The sequence below is a fragment of the Rhamphochromis longiceps genome, linkage group LG3 (genome assembly GCF_057381845.1).
Source record: "Rhamphochromis longiceps isolate RC_006_pf linkage group LG3, R_longiceps_female_GT1.1, whole genome shotgun sequence".
Taxonomy (NCBI): Eukaryota; Metazoa; Chordata; class Actinopteri; order Cichliformes; family Cichlidae; genus Rhamphochromis; species Rhamphochromis longiceps.
The window spans coordinates 39,946,095-39,969,998 of NC_140559.1; the positions used below are offsets into that span (position 1 = coordinate 39,946,095).

At 40.1% G+C, this 23,904-nt stretch overlaps 1 protein-coding gene across 1 annotated transcript in view; it reads right to left on the bottom strand.

Annotated features, from left to right (window-relative positions):
• The window catches only part of LOC146674646 (Fc receptor-like protein 5), a 62,932-nt gene extending 41,084 nt beyond the window's left edge, over positions 1 to 21,848 (bottom strand). Inside the window, exons 1-3 of the mRNA XM_085401100.1 lie at positions 21,785 to 21,848; positions 21,467 to 21,499; positions 191 to 451 (exon numbers count right to left, since the gene is read on the bottom strand). Coding sequence (XP_085257226.1) covers positions 191 to 451; positions 21,467 to 21,499; positions 21,785 to 21,821 — 331 coding nt within the window. The 5' untranslated portion in view covers positions 21,822 to 21,848. The remainder of the gene's footprint in view (positions 1 to 190; positions 452 to 21,466; positions 21,500 to 21,784) is intronic.
• Positions 21,849 to 23,904: the final 2,056 nt, after the last annotated feature.

A 23,904-nucleotide genomic window follows, 5' to 3' on the forward strand; every position in this document is an offset into this window, starting at 1 on the left:
TCAGTAACAAGAAAAGGTGTATAAATACTTTATGCAATCTTTCTACACATATAACAAATGTTTAAAAAATATACTGAACAAGAATAAGACAGAAAACTTAACTCCTCCATCTGTGCCTGTACAGACACAGTTTCAAACTGAGCTCTTCAAGACTTTGTTGTTTTATTCCAAATGAAATGTTTAAACTCACCAGCTTCCTGAACCGTGACTGAGTCACTTTCTATTACGGTGACATTTTTCCCTTCAGCTCTACAGGTGTAGTTTCCTCCTTCAGAGACAGAGATCACTCTGTCTGATTTATCAGTTATTATGGACTTCTTTTCAGATGAGGTTTGTCTGAACCATTCATATTTTAAGTCTGCAGATTCATTTACATCACAAGTCAGTGTCAAACTGCCCCCTGCTGGTAGGGTTCTGTTGACTGCTGTCAAAGTGGCCTTCCCTCCAAATTCTGCAAGTTAGAAATGCAACAAAATACAACATTATTTTCCTGTTTAATATAAAATGTGAATAACGTTATATCACTTTTTCAGTGTCAGTGATGGGAGGCATATCCATGAAGGGACAAACAGAACTCTAAAGGCCAGGCAACAGACCCTGTGTGGGTGCACCTTGTCTTGATTCCCGTCTGGTGCACGACAGTGATTGACTTTCTGTAGTGAGCCTATACAGGCAGTTCCTGGAGGATGAAGGAATTGATTGCCACCCAATCGATGGAATCACATGATCTAAATTCAGTCGATCGAATGCTAGGTTGCATGTCAGACTGTCAAGGAGCTCAGTAAGAGAACCTGCATTGGGACTGGAGTCCCACGGGATGCAAAGTAGTTATGTAAGTAAGTAAAATTTTATTTATATAGCACCTTACAAAACAAACATCACAAACTTCTTCACAAGGCATTTAAAAGAAAACAGACAAAAAATTAACCAACGCAATTCCAAAAACGTGAGTTTTTAGTTGTTTTTAAAAAGAGACTACTTAGTCCACAGATCTTAAACTCAGAGGAAGAGTGTTCCACAGTCTGGGAGCCACTGTGGCAAAAGCTCTGTCTCCCTTAGTTCTCAGCCTTGTATGGTGTATAACAAGTAAGCCCTGATCACATGACCTCAGGGACCTGCTAGGGACATAGGTGTTAAAGGCCTTCTATGCTTTCTGTTTTATACAGAAAAGTAGAAACAGGAGACGGAAGTTGCATTTGGTCTACAGGCTCTTCCTTGTCTGTTTTATTAAACAGAATTTCACACCATCCTTTTCTGTTCGTTTAGACAGACACATTCCTCTTGTAACAAAAAATATCACATTCAATCAGATTCACAGGTTAAACCCATTGATTAACTTGTTTTTCTCACAAGTATACATCTACAAAATAATTGTCTTATATCAGCCTCCTTATTTACAATACATCTGTAACTAAGTTCTGTTGCTGTCAAGCTTCAACAATATTTCTGAGCAGTAATGCCAACACTGCAATTAACCTGCTTATCAGTCCCATTGTAAACTCTTTATGCCTTAACAGATTCAACCTTAAATTGCATTGGCAAACAATAAACAAACATTCCCCCTTTTGCCCGCAAAGCAGTATACATTAGACTACTTACGTTTAACAACATGAGTAAGAAATGGGTTATGTTAAAATAATTTTTATCAACTTTAAACCTTCCAGTAACATCAGGATAAGAGAGGTGTGTCTCAGAGCTACATTTGTAACAAAATAAAACATATGTAATGAGACCAGCTACCTTTTTACACTACAGGTGGAATTGCAAATTCCATTACAAATGGGGGGAGAGTTTGCATCCTTTTAATCTAACTGTCAAAACACACTTTCTTCCAACATTTGTGGTCTTTAACCCTTTAAGACCTACCATAGAACAAATCCGCCAGAGCTTATCTTTATATTTTACATGCTGTAGTGCCATTTTTTGGGAGCATTTCAAGTGTCTATACATCAATACAACCGTTATATCCCAAATTTTAATAATATGTATGCATTAAGTTCATAGTAACTAAATTGCAAAAAAGTACAATAAAGTACAAAAAAATTGAAAATCATTTTTGTTTGTTTTTTTTTTACATATATTTCTAGTTAAAGAAATTTAAGAGGTTTATCCCTCAAAACTTTAAATACAAAAAAGATGTACAAAATAGTTTCCAACAACAGGAAATTTATTTTGAGTGTCTTCATAGGTTTGTTTTTGAGATACACCAATTTCTGTATACCGCAGGAAAAATGCAAATTTGCAAAAAAAACCCAGCATGTACATCAAAATAAACTATTTCCAGCAGTGCAGTTTTAGTTCTAAGCATCCCAGAAACTATTCAGAAAAGCATGAAGTCAAACATAACTTTTAAAAACACCAGTATAGGCTTATAAGGTCCCGAGGCTAAAAAAAACTACATTTTTTGCAAAAATGACATCACTTCCGGTTTCGGGCAGGTAATGGCCGACATGCAATAGTTCACACTGACATTTATTCCAACATAGGAAGTGTTATGAACAGCTGATCGGATCGGCAAAGCTGTTTCTGGAATATTATGTTTCTGTTGCTGCAAGTGCTTTTTATGCAATTATTACAAAGCTATATGTGGATGGAAACCGTGACCTAGGACAAGCTGATGGCATAAGATGTAAGTACAACTTCTCTGGTTTCATATGCAAAAAAAATTATTGTGCTAGCTTACGTGGTTCCCGGTTCTACAGGGATTTAAAAATAGTTATGGAAAACAGAGCATGCCCACTCCGACCGGCTTTAAAGGGTTAAACTAAGTCAGAAAAAGGTTTCTTTCCTTTATATGTGCATCGCAGTTAGCTAACTCGAACTAATAACCTGTTTTATACAGAAAAGTAGAGACAGGAGGCCATGTCTCAATATGCACACTTGTGTGTTCTCGTGCACTTGTGATACTTCATCAGTCGCAGACCAATTCAAAGTACTCATCAAGCCAAGTACGCTCAAAATTCACGGATGTGTCCTTGCTCCTCCCGTTTTATTGAGCATACATCAGTGGTGACTTGTGTGGACCTGGTGCAGCCAAATATAGCAGAATACATTTCATCCAAAACTCAAATGCGGCAATGGTGGAGGAGAGTGGCTAAAAAGTTTGAAATACTACTGTTTCTGGGAAACAAAATAAACTGGTCGGTCAGAGCTGTCAATATATTTTGAGTTTCACACGTCATATCCGCTGATGTAAAATTATTTAAACAGCTGAATTAAATCTAACATTAAAATATTTAAATTCAATACAAAACATTTTCACTGGGAGCAAAAACGACATGTTAATACATTGAGATTCTGAAGGCTGCTCCAAAAATGATCAGATTATATTTTAAATATTTGTTCCATTATCTTCCAAACCCCACCAGTTGTCTATTGTAATTTTTGAGTGTCTACTAAAATAAATATAAAAGTGTTCTAACATCTCAACTGTTTGTTTCTATTGAGGCAAACGTGTATACTATTTTTATTCATAGAGAGATTAAGCTTGTGTTTTAGTCATGTAGTGACTGTGCTTAACTGTATGAAGCCTAATAGACATTATGAAACAGATGATACATAAAAGCAAATTTTGCCAAAGTGCTTACGATACTTTTCTAAATTATGATGTTTTTCTTAACAAATGTACTACATCATGTTTAATTTTTTTCATGTTTGCACTCCCGTGCAAACTTACAAAGTCCGGACTAGCAAGAACGCAAGTATGGACTTGTGTTCTCTACTTGAGAATTGAGAAACAGCCTCCAATATGAGTTGCTTTTGGGCTGCAGGCTTTTCTTTGTCTGAGGTACGAGAGCGTTGCAATGGCCTATTGCACTCATAGCTACTTCCCCCTTGTGGCGATCCCATGCAATTACATCTTCATCACTTTAACTTAAAAGGGCAATACCGCAATGCCTTTTACATTACTAAATATTTACAACTGATTACTTGTAGGTATCACATAGGATTGTAGAAGTTCAATAATGTAAGCTAATGCTTGTCCAAGAAGAGCAGTCAGAACCTGAATCTTAAAATGGACTGAATTCAGTAGGGAGCCAATGCAGCTGTATTAGCAACAGTGTCACGCGTGATTACTTAGATCAGGGGTGTCAAACGTACGGCCCCCGGGCCGGATCAGGCCCACAAACGGGTTTAATCCGGCCCGTGAGATGATTTTGTAAAGTATAAAATTTGAGCAGCAATTTTTCAATAAAGAAACTGCTGTTCCAATTGTGTCCATTGGATGGCGCAATAGCAATTGTGAGCTACTTTGTTTTGCCCGCGAAATTTAAACCTGATGTGCTTTGGCACCCTCATTGCCCCAATATGTCTCTGTAAAAAAAGAGAAAAGTGGATGCAGAGTGCAGAGTGTTCCAAGAAAAATGGTCATCCTCCTATTTATTCACGGAAGTGAATGGGAAAGCTGTATGTTTGGTGTGTTCCCAGCATGTTGCAGTGCTGAAAGAATATAACCTCCGTCAAAAACTATGTGAGTCTTCATGCCGACAAATATGACAACTTTCAAGGACAGCGGAGAAGAGAGAAGGTGAATGAACTGTTGGCGGGTCTGAAGAAACAGCAGTCTGTGTTTACTCACAGCCGAGACATCAGTGATGCTGCAGTGAAAGCTAGCTACCTCATTGCTAACGAAATTGCACTAGCTTCAAAACCATTTAGTGAGGGTGAATTTGTAAAAACATGTATGATGAAGACATCGGAGATTGTGTGCCCTGAAAAGCGCCAGTCCTTTGCAAATATCAGCCTGACAAGAAACACAGTTGCCGACAGGATTTCTGACCTTTCAGCGGATTTGGACAGCCAGTTGAAGCAAAAAATAAAGTCATTTATTGTGTTTTCAGTTGCAATTGATGAAGGCACGGACATTACAGATGTTGCACAACTGGCAATTTTCATCCGCGGAGTTGATGTCACATTGACCGTCACCGAGGAGTTCGTGGAGTTGGTACCAATGACAGATTCAATGACCGCAGCTGATATTTTCACCGCACTCGTCGTCGCACTGGACAGGGTCAGAGTGGACTGGTCCCGCGCTGTCAGCCTGGCTACAGATGGTGCGCCCTCAATGATCGGGAAGAAAGCAGGCGTTGTAAAAAAGTTCAGAGATAAAGTGCAATCTGCAAATGGAGGACGTGGTTTTTGGACTTTTCACTGTGTTTTGCACCAGGAGACTTTGTGTTGGAAGTCACTGAAAATGGATAACGTCATGAAGGTGGTCATCCAAACTGTTAATTTCATCCGATCCAGAAGCCTCAATCACCGTCAGTTTGACAGTCTTCTCAGAGAGAAAGACCACATCTATGGCCTGCCATACCACACTGAGGTAAGATGGTTCAGCCGAGGTGCTGTGCTGAGCCGTTTCTTTGATTTACGAGAAGAAATTGAACAGTTTATGGAAGAAAAGGGGAAACCAGTGTTAGAATTTCATTCCGCAGAATGGATGCAGCACCTTGCATTTATGGTGGATGTTACAGAGCACCTGAACAAACAGCTGCACGTTGTCACGCAGTAGGGGTGGGGGAAAAAATCGATACTGTGTAGTATCGTGATATTTTGTTTGCTAATAATGTATCGATACAGGGACAGCAGAAATCGATATTTTGTTACAAAAAAGGTTTTTGTGCTCTGACTTCAGAGCATGTTGATCAGCTCCTTTTTCTGAGCAAGAATCCTGACATTCCTTCACTGTCCAAATGTGTTTAACTTTTTTTTGGCAGCAATAAACATGACAGTTTACTTATTTTAATTTAAGACATGTTTTATTTTAATTAAGTTTAAAACTTTTTTATTTAATGTAAAATTATATTTTGTTTTAATTTACTTTCAAATTCTTCAGTTGCTGAAGGGGCTGGATAGTTTTCATAAATTGCATAGTTCAGAATAGCTATAATTGTACCAGATGGTTGCATTCAGTTAAGTTGGACTAGACTGTAATACAAACCATTCAGTTTGTCAACAATAAAACTGACTGAAATGAGAGAAAGACTGAGTGTGAGACTTTGATATTAGATAAAATGAATACTGATAAAGTTTACCTTTATGTACAGAATCTGAATATCGCAGATATTTTAAAAAAATCGCAATAATATCGTATCGTGGTGTATGAGCCATTCTTGGGTTAATACCTTATGTGGTCACTAGAGGTCACCTTTTTCTTTTTGATTATGTAATGTAACGGTATTTAAGGTAGACGCACGTAATCGGCGTCAGGTGTGTCATTGAGAAGGCAAACAGTTTGTGACCGTTGCGCTGTTATGCTAAGTTGATACGGAATAAAGACCAAAAAGGACAAGATACATACTGCTGGATTTATTGGACTGTTTACTTAATTCATGCATACCAGTGACATCGCGTCACCCCCGTTAACGACCACCTCAGTGGCTTCAAGCGTAGGCTTAGCCTCTACATTAGAGTCACAAACTGCTTTTCTTTGGGGAAAGGTTTGGGCCAACTTCGCCGCGGTGTTTTGGAGACTCGTCGCAAACAGGACAATTAAAGTCTGAGTGATCGATCGCCGCGGAGAGCTGAATGCCGTTTGGAAAAGTTACCGTGGAGGGTTCACGAGGAGCGGACAGCTGGACTAGCGGTCTGTCAGCTGACGACGTGGAATGCTTGGCGATTGTTCCGTGGATGTTGGATGAGGACTCAGAATTCTTCATCGGAATCAGTACGGCGCCCAACGCAAGGTATGAGTAGCGCTACTAATAAATGGCCATTTATAAAAGTGTGCACACTTATTTAAGAAGGCGTAATTCCAATGCATTGGTAGTCAACCCAAATAAAACTGATTTATAAACAAACTTTCGCATGTGCGCACAAACCCTCAATACTTGATAAATATTTGAGTTTTGGAACATTTGAACTATGGACATAAATAAAGCTGCTGGCAGGCCCCCGGCTGCAGAATCAGCTGTGCAAAGTAGCAACGCCAGCAAGGCTGGGACACATCCAGAAAAGGAAAAACGAGTGGTGAAATTGACTGCTAAGGCACTTGCAGAGAGACTAGACAGACTGCAACGTGATAGAAAAGCTAAATTAAATAAAGCTAATAATTTAAAAGGGTCTCAATGGAAAAAAATGAAACTTCTATGGTTCAAGCATCGTTCAATGATTTTGTTGGTTTGTGTAATGAAGCAAAAACAATTCATGGTTCATTGATGTGTTTGTTACCAGATGATGAAAGGGAAAAGCATGAAACATGGTTTAAAGCAAAAACAATGCATTATGATGAGTTCACTTATGAAGTGAAAGAATGGTTGTCAGGTTGCGAACATTTACATTTAAAGGGTGATCATGGTGTTGATGATGGTGTTAAGCCAGAGGACAGTGTTTCAAATGTTGTTGGTAAATCTTCAGTCACTAAAAGCTCATCTAGTGATAAAGTGGGCACAACTTCTTCTGCCAAAATCAAAGCAAAAGCAGAAAAGGCAACATCTCGCTCGTATGGCAGTCTTAAAAGAGAAGCATGCTTTGGAGGAGCAAGAGCTAAAGCTAAGGAGGAAACGTGAACAGCTTGAGCTTGAAGCGTTGCTTTCTGCCTCTTCTGCAAAGTTAGCGGTTCTCCAAGCTGCTGAAGTTCAAAGTAAATCTAACATATCGTCCAATGCTATGAATTCATATTATGAAAGGGAAATCAAGAAAACAGCTGCTTCAGCCACAGTCAAGCCTAGTACACCAGTCAATGAAGATAAACCTGCAGTGCAATTAGTACAGACTGAAAGCAACATATCTGCAATGATCCTGCCAGGAACGGAAGTTGAAAGTGAGCCACAAGCTCAAACGGTCATCACAACGCATTTTCACAATGTGGATCCTCCATCGCCCAGGTCAATTCCTACAGCGGCAGAAGGACGGTCGGAGGACATTTGTACCATTTTACAAAGACAAAATGAAATAACTGCAACCCTTGTTCAGCATCAGCGTGCATCGTTATTACCATTCAGGAAAATACCTGTATTCGATGGTGATCCTCTTCAGTACATCTCTTTCATTAATGCGTTTGAACAAGGAGTGGAAGAAAAGGCCAATAAGAGGGACTGCTTGTATTATTTGGAGCAGTTTACAACAGGACAGCCGAGAGAGCTGGTACGCAGTTGTCAACATATGGCTGCAGGACAAGGCTATATACAAGCAAAGCAACTGCTCAAAGAACACTTTGGAAATGAATATAAAATTGCAACTGCTTACATTGACAAGGCATTATCTTGGCCTGCAATTAAAAATGAAGATGTGAAATCATTGCAAGCATATCCCCTTTTCTTACGTGGGAGTTGTAATGTCATGGAAACATTGCAACATATGCAGGAACTGGACATGCCAGTGAACATGAAAATCTTTTTGTGTAAGTCGCCATATAAAATGAGAGAGAAATGGCGAGCGTTTGCATATGATAAATTGGAAACCTCTAAACACAGAGCTCGGTTTCAAGATTTGGTTGCATTTATTGAAAGGCAGGTGAAAATTCTTTCGGATCCTTTGTTTGGGGACATTCAGAATGTAACGTCAACAATCCCTGTCTCAAAGGTTGACAACAGACTGAAGTCACAACCAAGCAAACAAATTAAAGGGAACAGCTTTGCTGCTACAGCCACACCCATGAACATGAATAAAACCTACAGCACGGAAAGGCTGATTACTACAACAAGCCATGACTTTACAGTAAAGCCATCTTGTGTCTGCTGTACTCAACGACACACACTGGAGGAGTGTCAACAGTTTCAGCGGAAGAAGCACAGAGACAAAATGCTTTTTCTAAAGGAGAAAGGGCTGTGTTTTGGTTGCTTAGGTGCTGGGCACATAAGCAAGGACTGTGCTAAGCGTTTGATATGTAGAACGTGTGGTAAAGGTCATCCCACTGTCCTCCATATTGATAACAATGGCATAACCCCTGAATGCTATGGAGAGCCCTCCTCTTCAAAGAATGTAAAAACTTGTGGTCATACAGGGGCCGGAAGAGAAAGCGGTTTGCTTTCCATTCTGCCAGTTCAAATAAAGTCTGTTAAAGGTAGTCATGTCATACAGACATATGCTTTTTTAGATCCTGGCAGTTTAGCTAGCTTCTGTTCAGAGCACCTCATGCAAAAGCTAAATCTTGTGGGCAAAAGAACTCACTTCCTGTTACAAACGATGAGTCAAGAAAAGGTAGTCTCTGCCCACTCACTTACTGGTCTTGAAGTTTCTGGTTTAGGCAGCAATGCCTTCTATGAACTTCCAGAACTCCTAACACAGGAAAGGATGCCTGTCACCACGGATAACTTTGTAAAGGAAGAAGATCTGATCAGGTGGCCATATCTGTCAAAGGTTCAAATTCCCCACATAATGGCTAATGTGGACCTGTTGATTGGATGCAACGCTCCCAAGTTATTGGAACCATGGGAGGTCATTCATAGCCAGGGGAATGGCCCATATGCTATAAGAACAGCATTGGGTTGGGTCATAAATGGGCCCATGGAAGATGGTAAAAGCAACTTGGACAGCGAGCACCCACCAACAGTTGTAAATAGGATATCCGTTTGTAAGCTGGAGGAAATGCTGAAAAGTCAATATAACTATGACTTTAATGAAAGGGTTACAGAGGAAAAGGGTTTGTCAAGGGAGGCTCTTGAATTGCTGAAACATACCCAAATAGCGGATGCTTTGCGACACATTGGAATAAGATGGAGTTTTAATCCGCCTGGAGCATCACATCATGGTGGAATTTGGGAACGGATAATTCGTATGATCAGAAAGATTCTGAGATCCGTTCTTCAGCAACAACAGTTAGACGACGATGGATTAAATATGGTTCTATGTGAAATTGAAGCAATTTTAAATGACAGACCCATCACAAAGCTTTCTGATGATCCAAAAGACCTAGAGCCACTTACACCAAATCACATCCTCCTGATGAAAGGAAAACCATCTTTACCACCCGGACTATTTGACCCTCAGGATATGTATCTGAAGAGAAGATGGAAACAGGCTCAGTACATCTCAGATCTTTTTTGGAAACGATGGATACGCGAATACCTGCCTTTGTTACAGGAGAGACAAAAATGGAACCAAAAGAAGAAGAATCTAAAACCTGGAGATATAGTCATTATAATGGATTCTTCTGCACCACGTGGTTCCTGGCCACTTGGAAGAGTTCTGGAAGCCATTCGTGACAAAAAAGGACTTGTGCGATCTGCACGTTTAAAAACAAAGACTAATATTTTGGAAAGACCTGTAACTAAACTTTGCTTGTTACATGAGACTGTGATCTAAAAGTGTGTTACTTATGTTTATTTATGTGAATGTATAGGTCTAAAGTAGACGTATTAGTGGCTCCTTATTTTCTTTGTGATTAGAATTGCCATGTCTGATAGCCATTGCAATTAGGGGCCGGGGTGTAGGAGCCATTCTTGGGTTAATACCTTATGTGGTCACTAGAGGTCACCTTTTTCTTTTTGATTATGTAATGTAACGGTATTTAAGGTAGACGCATGTAATCGGCGTCAGGTGTGTCATTGAGAAGGCAAACAGTTTGTGACCGTTGCGCTGTTATGCTAAGTTGATACGGAATAAAGACCAAAAATGACAAGATACCGTATTTCCCGGACTACAAAGCGCACCTGAATATTAGCCGCACAAGCTAAAATCAGGGGAAAATCCTGTTTTGTACATACATTAGCCGCACCTGACTAAAAGCCGCAGGTGTTTCAATATTGACTTATCATATGTAAGAGAATATGCACAAAGCGAATTGTCAGGAAAGAGATGGCTGTTTGGAGACACACCCCTTTTATTAATATTTTGAAAAACAAGTTATGGGTACATATTTGCACATGTGCTGTGCTTCATAAATGAGTAACAAATGTAGTACATAACAGTAACCTACAGCACACCAGAAAAATAGATTCAGACTACCTTTTAGGCTCAGGTGCAGTGACACGGCTTTAACAAGAAGAAAAGTCAGTCATTCACCACCATCTTCCTGCGCACTAAAACCACCAAAGTCCTCTTCTCCAGTGTCGGAAACGAACAGGCTCAGGGTGGCTTCGTCATCCACTCTCCGCTTCTCTCCTTCGTTGTCACTTTCAAAACCAAAGAAATCCTCATTGTCATTGTCAGTGTCGGAGTCGAACACCCTCTGAAGGGCCGTGGCGGTGTCCTCCTCTCCATCATGCAGCAGTCCAGCCCTTCGAAATCCATTGGTGATCGTGGATGTTTGCACACTTTTCCACGCTGTCAGAATCCACCGGTAGAGTTGAGCATAACTTGCTTTTCGCAAGTTTATCGCCGCTCATCATCCACGCCTCCCGCTGAACGCGTAGCGCTACTTTGAAGTTTGTTTTTCGCGCTACTTGTACGGCACTATGTTGCCTGGCGGATGGACATGTGACCAACATACCACTCTTGAACCCCGATCCTTCCGCCAGGCAACGTAGTGCCGTACAACAGCGGAACAAACAAAACAAATCGTCTTACGATATGACAAAAATCATGGACAATCTATAGAAAAGCCGCACCTGACTAAAAGCCGCAGGGTTCAAAGCTTGTGCAAAAAGTAGCGGCTTATAGCCCGACAATTACGGTACATACTGCTGGATTTATTGGACTGTTTACTTAATTCATGCATACCAGTGACATCGCGTCACCCCCGTTAACGACCACCTCAGTGGCTTCAAGCGTAGGCTTAGCCTCTACAGTGCGTTAAGTATTGTGATAATATCGTATCGTGAGATGTATGGTGATTCCCACCTCTATCACGCAGTATTATGACAGCATACGTTCTTTCAAGTTGAAGCTGTTATTGTGGGAGACGCAGCTCGCTGGTGGTGATGCAGCTCACTTCCAAAGTGTGGCAGATATGAAGCGGTTTAAAGATAAAATAACGGGACTGTTACTAGAGTTTGAGCAACGATTCCAGATATTTGGTGAACTGGAGAAAGACTTCAAAGTTTTTTGCTCGCCGTTCACCGTGAATCCCTTTGATCTGCCCGTCCGGATCCTGACGGATTGAAATAATAGACTTGCAGTGTGACTCAGATTTGAAGGGCAAATTTGCCGCAGCTGGCTTGAACACATTCTATCAGAATCTCTTGCCAGATTACCCCAACTTGACAGCCCTCGCTGCGAAACTGTTGTGCATGTTCGGAACCACGTATCTTTGTGAGCAAGTTTTCTCTGTAATGAGCATAAATAAAACAAAACTGCGCTCAAGGCTCATGCACAGGCACTTGAATCACATCCTGAAGTTAGCTGCCGCTCAGGATGTGAAGCCTGATATTGATGAGCTGGTGAAAGCTAAAAGATGCCAGGTATCAGGAGTCAAATAAACTATGCAACCCCACTGAAAGTGCTGCATGAGACACCCTGATGTAGTTCTGTGATATACTTCTGTGAATCACTGAGGCACTGTGTGCTTGTGTGTTCTTTGTCCTCAGAATTTTCAAATAACTTGAGCTGTTTTATGATTAATAGCTATGTTGTGCCTGTACTATTTTGAACATACTGTCCACAGACACTAGCTTTATTTTTATATTGATCGTATTACAGTTTTTCTCGATTGCTTAAACACTATAACCAGGCCTCTAAACTAAAATTTCAAAACCGTAACGCTATTGTTCAAAAAGCTCACCCATTTCCCTGAACTATAAACACTATTCCCTGCTTTGACACATGACTCAAATTTGGTGAACTGTTACTGCAAAACTCTACACACAAATCCCTACATTTTACAGTGCTTACACCATGTAGTCATTTAGAAAGCACTAGCATGCAATAATGTTAACTTAAGTCAGCATAGCTTGAGCTCAATTAGCACACAATTAACCAGGTGGAAACACTAGGAGTCAAAATTTAGCACACACCAATCAGAACCTGCGATGGATAGATAAAAGGGCCAAAGTCAGCTCATTCAGGTTTGAAACAATGGATCCAAAGAGATGCAAAGGAAGAGGACGTGGTGGAGAAAGAGGACATGGTGAAGGAGGAGGACGTGGTGAAAGAGGAGGACGTGGTGAAAGAGGAGGACGTGGTGGAAGAGGAGGAGGAGGTGGTCTAGGACAACAGGAAGGTGGTGGAGGAGGAGGGAGAGGTGGAGGAGGAGGAGGATGTGGTGAAGGAGGTGGAGGTGGAGAACGACGGCGACAAGGAAGGGGAAGAGCAAGGGCAAGAAGACAGTCAGTCTCGGATGAAATTCGAGCCACTTTAGTTGACCATGTCCTTGTCCATGGGATGACTATGAGGGAGGCTGGGCAACAAGTACAACCAAATTTGAGTCGCTTCACTGTTGCCTCCATCATCAGAACCTTCAGGGAGGATAACAGGTAGGTGTACTTGCAGTAAGACTGCTTTGTACAGTAACGTTTAAGTTACTGAACTTATGTGTCTTGAGTTTCAGTATGTTTCCATTATTTGCCTGTAAAATGAATGTGTGACAGTTACAGTAATGAGTGCTTCTATTTTTGTAGGACACAGAGACGACCACCTGGTGGAGGCAGGTTAAGGCTTTTGTCGGAGGAGCAAGAGAGGGAACTTGTAAACATGGTAATTGCAAATAATGTAATCCGCCTGCAAGAGATTCAAAGGAGAGTGATTGAGGATGATCATCTTTTTCGAGGCATAAATGCCATCAGCCTCTCCACAATTGACCGCATCCTCCGAAAGAATCAATTCCGGATGAAACAGGCATACCGAGTCCCTTTCGAACGAAACTCTGACAGAGTGAAAAACCAACGTGTGGAATATGTTCAGGTATGAGTTTTGATACTGTATAAAGTATTGTGTACCATCACAGCATGGCAGTTTATGCTGCCATTTCAGCACTCTTGAACTGTGGTTCAGGGTACCGATTGACTCTACTGTGTTATGTGTTTTGCAGAGAATCTTTGAGATTGAAGGACGGCCTGTTCCCCATGAAATAATCTTTGTGGATGAGGCAGGTTTTAACCTGACCAAAAGAAGGAAAAGGGGGAGGAACATAATTGGCCATCGGGCTATTGTAAATGTCCCTGGTCAGTGTGGGGGGAATGTCACTATGTGCGCAGCCATCTGCCAACGAGGGGTACTCCACCGCCATGCCGTACTAGGACCCTATAACACTATGCTTCTCCTTGCTTTTCTTGATGGTTTAAGACAACATATGTTCCAGCTGGACTACAGGGAACCAGCACAGCCAGAGCAGCCTCACTACGTTGTTGTGTGGGATAACGTCAGCTTCCATCGCGCTGCTCTGGTTCGTGACTGGTTTACCAATAACCCAAGGTTTTCTAATATCTTTCTGCCTGCATACTCTCCCTTTCTAAACCCAATAGAGGAGTTATTTTCGGCATGGCGGTGGAAAGTGTATGACCGAGAACCTTATGTCCGTGTTCACCTCCTTCAGGCCATGGAAGAGGCCTGCCTAGACATATCAGTAGATGCATGCCAGGGGTGGATCAGGCATGCAAGAGGATTTTACCCCCGCTGCCTGGCTGGGGCCAATATAGCCTGTGATGTGGATGAGATTCTCTGGCCTGACCCAGACCAAAGACAAGATGCTGAGGTGGGATAATGTTTCTGGTGTGTGTTGTACTGTATAGTACATGAATAACAATGTGCCACTGTACATACATTGGTTGCGTCTTTTGTGTTTATCATGTGACAAGGGTTTTGAAGGGGAGAACCATAAGCAACCTATTTGTTTTGGAACTATTGTTTTGAATTAATTGTACCAGTGTGCAAAACTCTGTTGTAGTGTGTGTGTTTTTGAGGGCTTGTGTTTGATGTCTGAGGGCAAAGTTTGGTTTTTCAGCAGGAGTGAATAGTTTTGGGTGTAGAGCTTCATTTTGACCTGGAAATAGGATGTTTGGGAAATTGAGTGAGATGTTATGGATTTGTGTTTACTGTTGTGAGGATACGAGGCGTAGTTTCAAGAAATGTGTTTTAGCAATCGAGAAAAACTGTAAAACAAAGAAAACAATCTGAAGTTGTTGTTTTTAAGTTATATATACAATGATTTGTATATAGAGGTGTTTTGTAATTAATAGCTATGTTGTGCTTTTGGACACACTGTCCTCAGCCTCCAGCTTTATGTTTATATACTTTTATCTTGATGTGAGACTGTTTCTAATTGATTATATTTGATTTATATATTTAACCTATTCTGTGGTTCTTGTACTTGTTTGGGGAACAGGATTTCATTATTTTTATCTACATTACTGCCTGCGAAGTGACACCCTGATATAGTTCTGTGATCTGTGAAACAGTTTTGTGAATCACTGAGGCACTGTGTTACCCCAAGCCTTCTGATAGACGATTTCACAAATGTTGCAAGGGGACCAAGAGCTTTCATTATCTTAGGTACAAATCTGTCAGGAGCACATAGATGGACTTCAGTTTTTCTTTCATTACGTTGAGAAAGTTGTCAGTCATCCAACCTTTAATAGAGTCTAAGCACTTATTCAGAATCTGCAGCTTGGAAACATCTTGGGGCCTAAAAGAAACGTATAACTGAATGTCATCTGCATAGCAGTGATAGCAAATGTCCTCAAAATATGCTGAAGAGGAAGTAGATATATTAGAAACAATAAAGGCCCCACAGAACCTTTTGGCACACCATAGTGGGACATTACCTGTACTTAGAAACCACCACAGAAAAGCATTGTTCAGACAAATGAGGAGAACCACTCTAAGGCAGATCCAGTTACACCGACCCAATATTTCAGCCTTTCAAACGAAATGTGGTGGTCAAATATATCAAAGACCGACGTGAGGTCCACCATCAGCAGAAGAGAACATGTTCCTGCATTGTTTTGCATCAAAATGTCACTGGAAACAGCATGAAGGGCCCTTTCAGTACAGTGAGCTCTACGAAAGCCAGACTGAAGTATGTCAAGAATGCTGTGTTTGTCCAAAACTGCTGTAAGCTGCTTAGCCACAACATTTTCGAAAATCTTAGCAATAAACGGCAATTTTGAGAACAGTCTGTAACTGCTAGAGAAGGGTCTATCTTTGGTTTTTTAAAGGGGGGTGTATGGCAACATTTTTAAAATAAGCAGGGACTTTGCCAGACACCAGTGGAGTGTTGATTATGGTGAGCACACAGGGACCAATAGAAAGCAAGACATTTTTGAATAAAGATGCAGGTAAAATTTTCAGTGAATAGAAGCATGCTTTCATAGAGTTCACTAATCTTACCAGCTCAGGTAGAGAAATAGGTGAAAAACGATCTAAAATAACAGGCCAGGACTTCCAGTCAGTGTGTGACCTGAGTAGACGCAGGAACGAACTGCTCTGGTGAATTTAACTCCAACCAGTTTCACCCCTCCAATTACCACCATTAAGTCGCTTACACTCGCAACTACTTTTCTTGTGTTTTGAACACTTTTTATGCTTTCCAATGGCTTTTAAGTGTGCAAAAAGCAAATAAAAAGGAGGACGCTCGCTTAACACTGAAGGCTATCACCACCCTGCTCCAGCAGCACCAAGATGAGTTAGCATCTGAATTTAAATCCTCATTTAACACCCTCGATTCAAAACTGGACCAAGTACGACAAGCCCTAGAGGAAAAGGTCGAGAGAGTTTCGTCCTTGGAGCTTGCAACTGAAGACCTGAGCCAACAAGTCGCTGACCTTGAAAGCACGTGTGCCGCTGTTCGTGAAGATAACAGCCAGCTAAAGAAATCAGTTACAGACCTGGAGAGCCGTAGTAGGCATCAGAACATCCACGTAACTCGTGAGTAACCACGTGAGTTATTGGGCAAAGAAATACTTCAACCTCCACTGGAGCTCAATAGAGCACACCGTATGGGCAGAAATCTGTGCCATCAGAAACTGAATTTGAATAAGTTCAATTTGAATTTGAATTGCTCAGATTGAATCTGAATTGTAACTTGAATAAATGCTTTTGAAAACTGAATTTGAATTAGTCTAATTTGAAATTGAATGTATGGTTTGAAAATGATCATCACTAAATTGAAATTGAATTTTATATTTTGAAAATGAATTGATTTGCTTTGAAACTGCATTTTATCCTTTAAAAATTCAGCTCTCGAATAATTTCAGTTTCACTTCTCAACATTCAGTTTCAGCTCTACTATTCAATTTCAGTTCCAAAATTCAGTTTTTTGGAACTTACATCCGGTTCCTGTTCAAGCGCAGATTAATAGAACTACGTTTTACTAGCGGACCGAAAGTGTTACTGACGGGAATCTACAGCGTCTTGAGCTGAATTAAGACTTCAGAAGTCATTCGTCATGTCGAATGACCAGCGGATAAACTCTCAGGTTGGTAATAAATGTATTACATGTATAAGAACAAGCGTCATGTTAACAAATGATAGCCGTACAGTAACTGTTATGCTTAGCTGTTAGCTAAAAATGGTAATTTAGCGTAGTTTGCCCTGAATTCAGCTTTGACAAACAAACATGATCGACTGTTTCTAGTAGAATTCCAAAGTTGTCATCTTGTACCCTCTCAGAGTACCCCCTCTGTATGCTTGCAGAGACCCCTGCAGTAGGGAAACATGCAAAACGGTGCCCAAACCTTTGTATTTTAGCTTTATTTATGCCTTACACAGCATCCCAACTCTTTAGCTAACTTAATAACTTTAGCTAAAGTGAATAGTTAGTCTAATTCATTAGTGCAGCATTACTGGATCATCTCTGTTTGAAGTGATATAATGTGATATACAACTATCACTGAAACAGCAAACTTTGTAAATAAGCAAACAACACTTCTCATTCTCTAAACGTTTGGCCACAGCTGTAGATTACACTATCAGTGCTTGTTCACTCTTGACAATAATTACATTTCTAAATTTACTTTGTGCATTTACAGGTAAACAATATTTTATCTAAATGACTGCTTTGTCTTTGAAAAGGGTGAAGAGCCTGAGGCCGGTGACAGTCCAGTTCTACTCTAAGTACATCCTTACAGTGGCTCACAGGACAAGGCCACATTCTTGTCCTGCCAGAAGAGAAGAGAAACTTCAGAGTCTTCATGCAGTTCAACCACACCTGTCATACTCCATATGACAGGGGTCTCAAACTCCAGTCCTCAAGGGTCAAAGTGTCATGCAACTTTTCCATGCCCTCGAGGACTGGAGTTTGAGACCCCTGCCGTATGGTGTTCATGCTGTTTTCTACCACACAGTTACAGCATGTCTGACTACCTGTTCAGCATATGCAAAAATATATGATGAGTTTAAGCATGTGATGACTAAGGCTTTCCATTATGGTGTTTGTCATCACATGTCACAGACATCTGGATGATCATTTGGAATAAATAAAATACTAAAAACGTGTTACTTCATCTTTTATCTTTATTATTATTATTATTGTTCTTATTTTACACTTTTCATTGTTAGGCATTAGGTTTATTTGTAGTAGTCCTTTGCAACGTCTTTCCCTCTTCCATGTTACTGTGTCAGCTTGTCAGCATCTATTTGGGTTTGGAAGTGGAACAGAAAGTAAAGAAATCCAAAGTGCCATTAAAACCAGGAGAGGTTCTTATATTTCAGAAGAAGGGATTAATTCAAAAGAAATGACCTCAATGCCATATTTTATTTAGGAACCCTAGAGAGCACTTTGCAAAATAACACATTCTTATAATTTCACCCTCAGATGAGCCAAGCTACAACTGTCAGGGAAGGTGATGTAGGTACAGAGCATATGAGAGTGGTTAAGTTAATGTCTCTTGTCTAGATGAAGGCACAAGAGGGATCAATGGCAAGGCATAGAGATTCAGTATCTTCAGTCTTCAGTGGACACTCCATTTCTGGCACAAAACACCGTAAAAGATGGTCGATTTAGGAGGTGACCCGACAACTTCAGCCTGTCAAACATATTAATGGAGCAGTGTGTTTAAAAAAAAAAAAATTAATTAAGCATGCACTCAGTACCCTAAGAATTATTATGGTAGTTAAACACAGTGATAGTTGTATATCATATCATATCACTTCAAACAGAGGTGATCCAGTAATGCTGCACTAATGAATTGGACTAACTATTCACTTTAGCTAAAGTTATTAAGTTAGCTAAAGAGTTGGGATGCTGTGTAAGGCATAAATAAAGCTGGCTGTTATCTTCACGAGCAGCGGCACACGTGCTTTCAAGGTCAGCGACTTGTTGGCTCAGGTCTTCAGTTGCAAGCTCCAAGGACGAAACTCTCTCGACCTTTTCCTCTAGGGCTTGTCGTACTTGGTCCAGTTTTGAATCGAGGGTGTTAAATGAGGATTTAAATTCAGATGCTAACTCATCTTGGTGCTGCTGGAGCAGGGTGGTGATAGCCTTCAGTGTTAAGCGAGCGTCCTCCTTTTTATTTGCTTTTTGCACACTTAAAAGCCATTGGAAAGCATAAAAAGTATAACACCATTCCCACCTCGCCCGGTGATCATCCACCTGCACCGATACGAGATCAAGGACCTCATCATCCAAGAAGTTAGGAGGAGAGGGAAATTTGACTACCGAGGTGTGCCCATCTAAATTGTGGAGAACTACAATCTCGAAGTCCTCAGTCAGCGGGCGCAGTACAAGGACATTATGTCAGAGCTCTACGGGCGAGGCCTGAGGCCGGCTCTCCTCTTCCCAGCACGGCTTTGCCTAACACAGGCCAGCAGCGCCAGAAAGTTTTTCAGCTCCGTGGAAAATTTCAGGATGCGTGGTTCAGCCCTGGCAGAACTCATAGGCCAGCAACTGGATTTCTGGAGGAATGTCTATGCAATGTCAGGAAAATGCTTTGTTCAAACAGGGAAATAAATTCAGCACCAAAGGAACCACAAGAAAATGTTCATCTTGCCTGGTACTAGAAGATAGATTTGTTTCTGCTTTTTTGCAGCAATCTAAAGGCCTGTTGATGGCTGCTTCGAAGCATTTTTTGTTTTTGATGCAAGTTACCCAAAGCCATGTGCCCAGGAATTACTTCACACTGTCATCATCCTGGAAATAGATGAATCCCAGGACATGAATCAAATACGATCAAATTAATGAGGTGTCCTTTAGCTATGATGGAAGTCTAAAATGTTGCTCACGAAGGTGCATGAAATGATCTGAGAGAGAGATTCCCTCTTGCCACTTTTCCAAAGTGTTGATGCATGTTAAGTACTGAAAAAGTCATCAATTCATCAGTTTTTTAAAGTTAAGATTTTTTACACGTAATTTGTTCTAAAACAGAGCCAGCTTTACATAGCATGTCTTCATGTGTATTAACATGTACATGTGCTGTAACACACACACACACACACACACACACACACACACACACACACACACACACACACACACACACACACACACACACATACACACACACTATCACAGTAACCTATTTGTCTCAGTTACTAGTATCTTTAGAAACATACTGCCTGATAATTTAAGTTCTTGGTTGTGTTCTGTTTCTGGGTTTTGGTTCAAGTGTGACAAAAAAGTATAAAAATGAAGAGTAATTTTGAGTGCTACAGAAGATAGAAGATAGAAGATCAATACTGTTACAGTTTTTTACAGACGCTAGGACACATTTCTCAATACTTAGGTCACTTTTGCAAAACTCTTCACACAATCCTCCTAACTGACCGTCAGCTTGGCAAAGCAGTTCATTTCACATTCAAAATGCACTACAACTACCAAAACACTTCATTCAGGTCTCAAATAAACTCATTCTTCCAGAACACTAGCAAAGGTTGACAGCCGACAAACACACTTTGTCACCCACAAAACAATGACCTAAAAAACACTAACAACATGTAGCATTACACAGTGTTTTCTTGTGTAAAACAAGGACACATCTCTCTTTATAATTTCAATATATGTTACTGGAATGAATCAGACATCATGCAGAATTCGTTAATATTTGTTTATGTATTTTTATTGTTTTTGCACTAAGTAATCCCAAAATACAAGAATTTGTATACACACCATCCACTGATACACATACAATAGTAATGCTAATCTACTCAGTCTCCTCCATTTGGCCACAGGTTCTCATCCACATCACATCTTATGTCATCTAGGGCAATACACCTAGGAAAGAATCTTCTGGCTGCCAGAATTGAAGGAGTTGAAAAATTGAAGGAGTAACACCTGTGTAGATGTTCATCTACAATGAGAATAAGCTGTGGCTGGTTAAACTGCAATTTTAGATTTAAAATATGTTTCAATAAAATATTGCTGTTGGATTTTGCTGTCTTTTCAAGTTTTGCATTGTGTTATTGTTTTGGCCATAAGTTTAACAGTTTTGAAAACAGTATGTAAGCACATGCAAAATGTCCTGTCCGTACAAAGATTTTTGGCAGTTGTGTCTGAGTGAGAAGATAATTCATGAAATTTGAGAGATGTAGTCATTGAATGCATTTTGTGCCAAAACAATGATAACTGGTCCTCAGTTTAGCCCACATAGACTTCTGTTGTGCTCACTGTGTGAGGAGTTTTGCAAACGTGACCTAAGTATTGAGAAATGTGTCCTAGCGTCTTTAAAAAACTGTAATATTCAATAAAGAGGAACAAAAGAAAAAAAACACATCTTACCTTCAGCATTTCCATAGAACAATGTTCTGAGCACTACAATCAAGATTGAAACATCATCAAAGTGACAGAAAATCATCTCATTATGCACTAAAACATTTATAAAAAGGTGAATTTTCAGATGACACAGCTCATGCTCATTCTCCATTTTCTTTGCTTTCTAGACTTTAAACTGGTAGTGTAAAACAATTGAACACAATGTAGCATCAAATTCTTAGACAAAGTTGTTCCCCCACTCAAAAACTCTAATTTACACAAATGAAAAACAGTTTTTTATTTAATCAGTGCCATATAAACAGTTACAATTAGTTATGTACTTACAGAATAGCCCCAGTACACAGAGCAAAGAGCGCCTCATCCTCACATCCAGCTCTGCTGCACTCTGATCCACAGCTAAGCTTTAAGTGTTTCGGTTTTCAAAAATAATTAAGCAGAAGAAAGAGATGATGTACTTAAGACCGTCCTTCTTTCTTCCTTCCCTTTTACACTGAGCTCAAACATCTGCTGTAACTTCAACCGCAGCAGAGTTTGCGTTTCCTGTCTGTTCAGAATATACAAGCATGTTTCTTGTGTTGTTCCCTTTCTCTGTGTTATTAAAAAAAACTGTTCTCAGGCAACATTTTCATCCAGGTTATAGATTTACTTCTTTCTTTTTTTGAAACTCAGATTTTTGCCGTGACCCATGGATTGTTGTCATACTTATTTGTGGCTGAATGGCAGCATGCTATTTGAATCTGACAGTCCTGAGAGGGTTCATGCAAAACATGCTCTGGCCTAGCTGAAATGAACACACTTGGTTTGGTCTTATCTGACTAAAGAATGCTCCCATTACGCTGCAGAAAAAGATTTTGACTTTTTGCTCAACTCTTTTTTTTTTCTTTTTTTTTTTGGCATTATTACAATGAAAAGCATCCTTTCACTTCTGCATGCATCTGTAAATGTTTTCATCTTGTGGTTTAATTCTGGTTAGAAGGTGGTTGTGACCAGAGTATTTATGTGGCAGAACTGAACCACTGATTTTTTTCACTGACCAGAGAGCAAAGATATCACACATATATTGCTATAAATTGCATAGCTACAGCTTCTGTTATAAATTTGGTGGGAAAATACACCAAATAAAATGCAAAAACACAATACTCAATATGTTTGTGTTGAAAACTACATTTTGTCAACTGAATCTATTGAAGAGCAAAGAAGCCGATTGCCATGCTTCTGCGATATTCTACCATGTACCGTTTGTCCACATGTTCCTTGTTTGCACTTTCAAAATATTTTGTAGCACCAGGTTCTCGACTCTAAAGGAGACACCAAATATCAGGATTTATGTGTAACAACGTCTAGTTCCAGCACTATTATAATAATTGAAGTTTATTGAATAGTATGTTTTTCTAAATTATATAGAAGCAATAACTTTAAAAACTGAATACATGTTGAGAAATATATAAAGCAAAGCAAAAGCCATGTATTACTTCATTGTGCTAAACGGTTCACTTAGACTGAATTTCTTGGTAACACAAAAAGAGGTGTCTATCTCTACTATCAATTAAGTGTTCTCTGGAAGGCTGCACACATTCAGCTTAAATTTTTCTTCCTCATTTTAGTTGAGTAGACCAGAGGAAAAATGGCAAAGTCACTGTGTTTTTAACTTAGGAGATACACAGATAAGCCTGTAGCTGTCAGTGCCTGTGACAATAACTTTAAGTTGCACTTGCAGTTCTTTTCACAGGCATAATAACTCTGTGAAAGGCCTGTACCAAATAAGCACACTCATTTAAACAATTCCTCATTCAACAATTATGTCCAGTGAAATAAATGGTAGCAGCGTTTCGGTCTGTGGTGGTTGGATGTGGTTTGTGGTTCAGCTGCAATGAAGAGGTGGTGCATTAGGTTCAGGGGGAATGCCAGGGGAGGCTGAACGGAGAACTGCCAGGCATCTAATTCTGTCCATCCTGGTTTACACAATAGTATACCCGGACTGTGGTGTGTGTGACTTCTGGAGTGAAACAGACAGAATAACATTTGTATAAACACAGTTAACTATATAAAATTGGAAAGCAAAACTATAAACTGTGAGAACTGTGGACAACAGTGTGAGACTGTGTGTGCAGTGGGAGATGTGCTACAAACAGATTGGACCTGATTAAAATCACAAGCCAAAGAAAGCTTACTTACCACAGCAGTGATTCATTACTGACTATGCTTAAATAAACACCTAACTTTCTACTAAGCACATATCAGAGTCAATAATTACAATGTGTAATTATGTCTGAGCAGCACAATAACAATGTGCTGAACTACATGGCTCAAACCAAAGAAGTCAACTTTTGTCAAACATTACAGACAGAAAGCCAACTGCAACACAAATCTAAACTGCAAAAAACAAGTCCTCATTTATTACACCCTGGCTCATTGGCTGCAACAAGACAGGGAGATGGAACAAG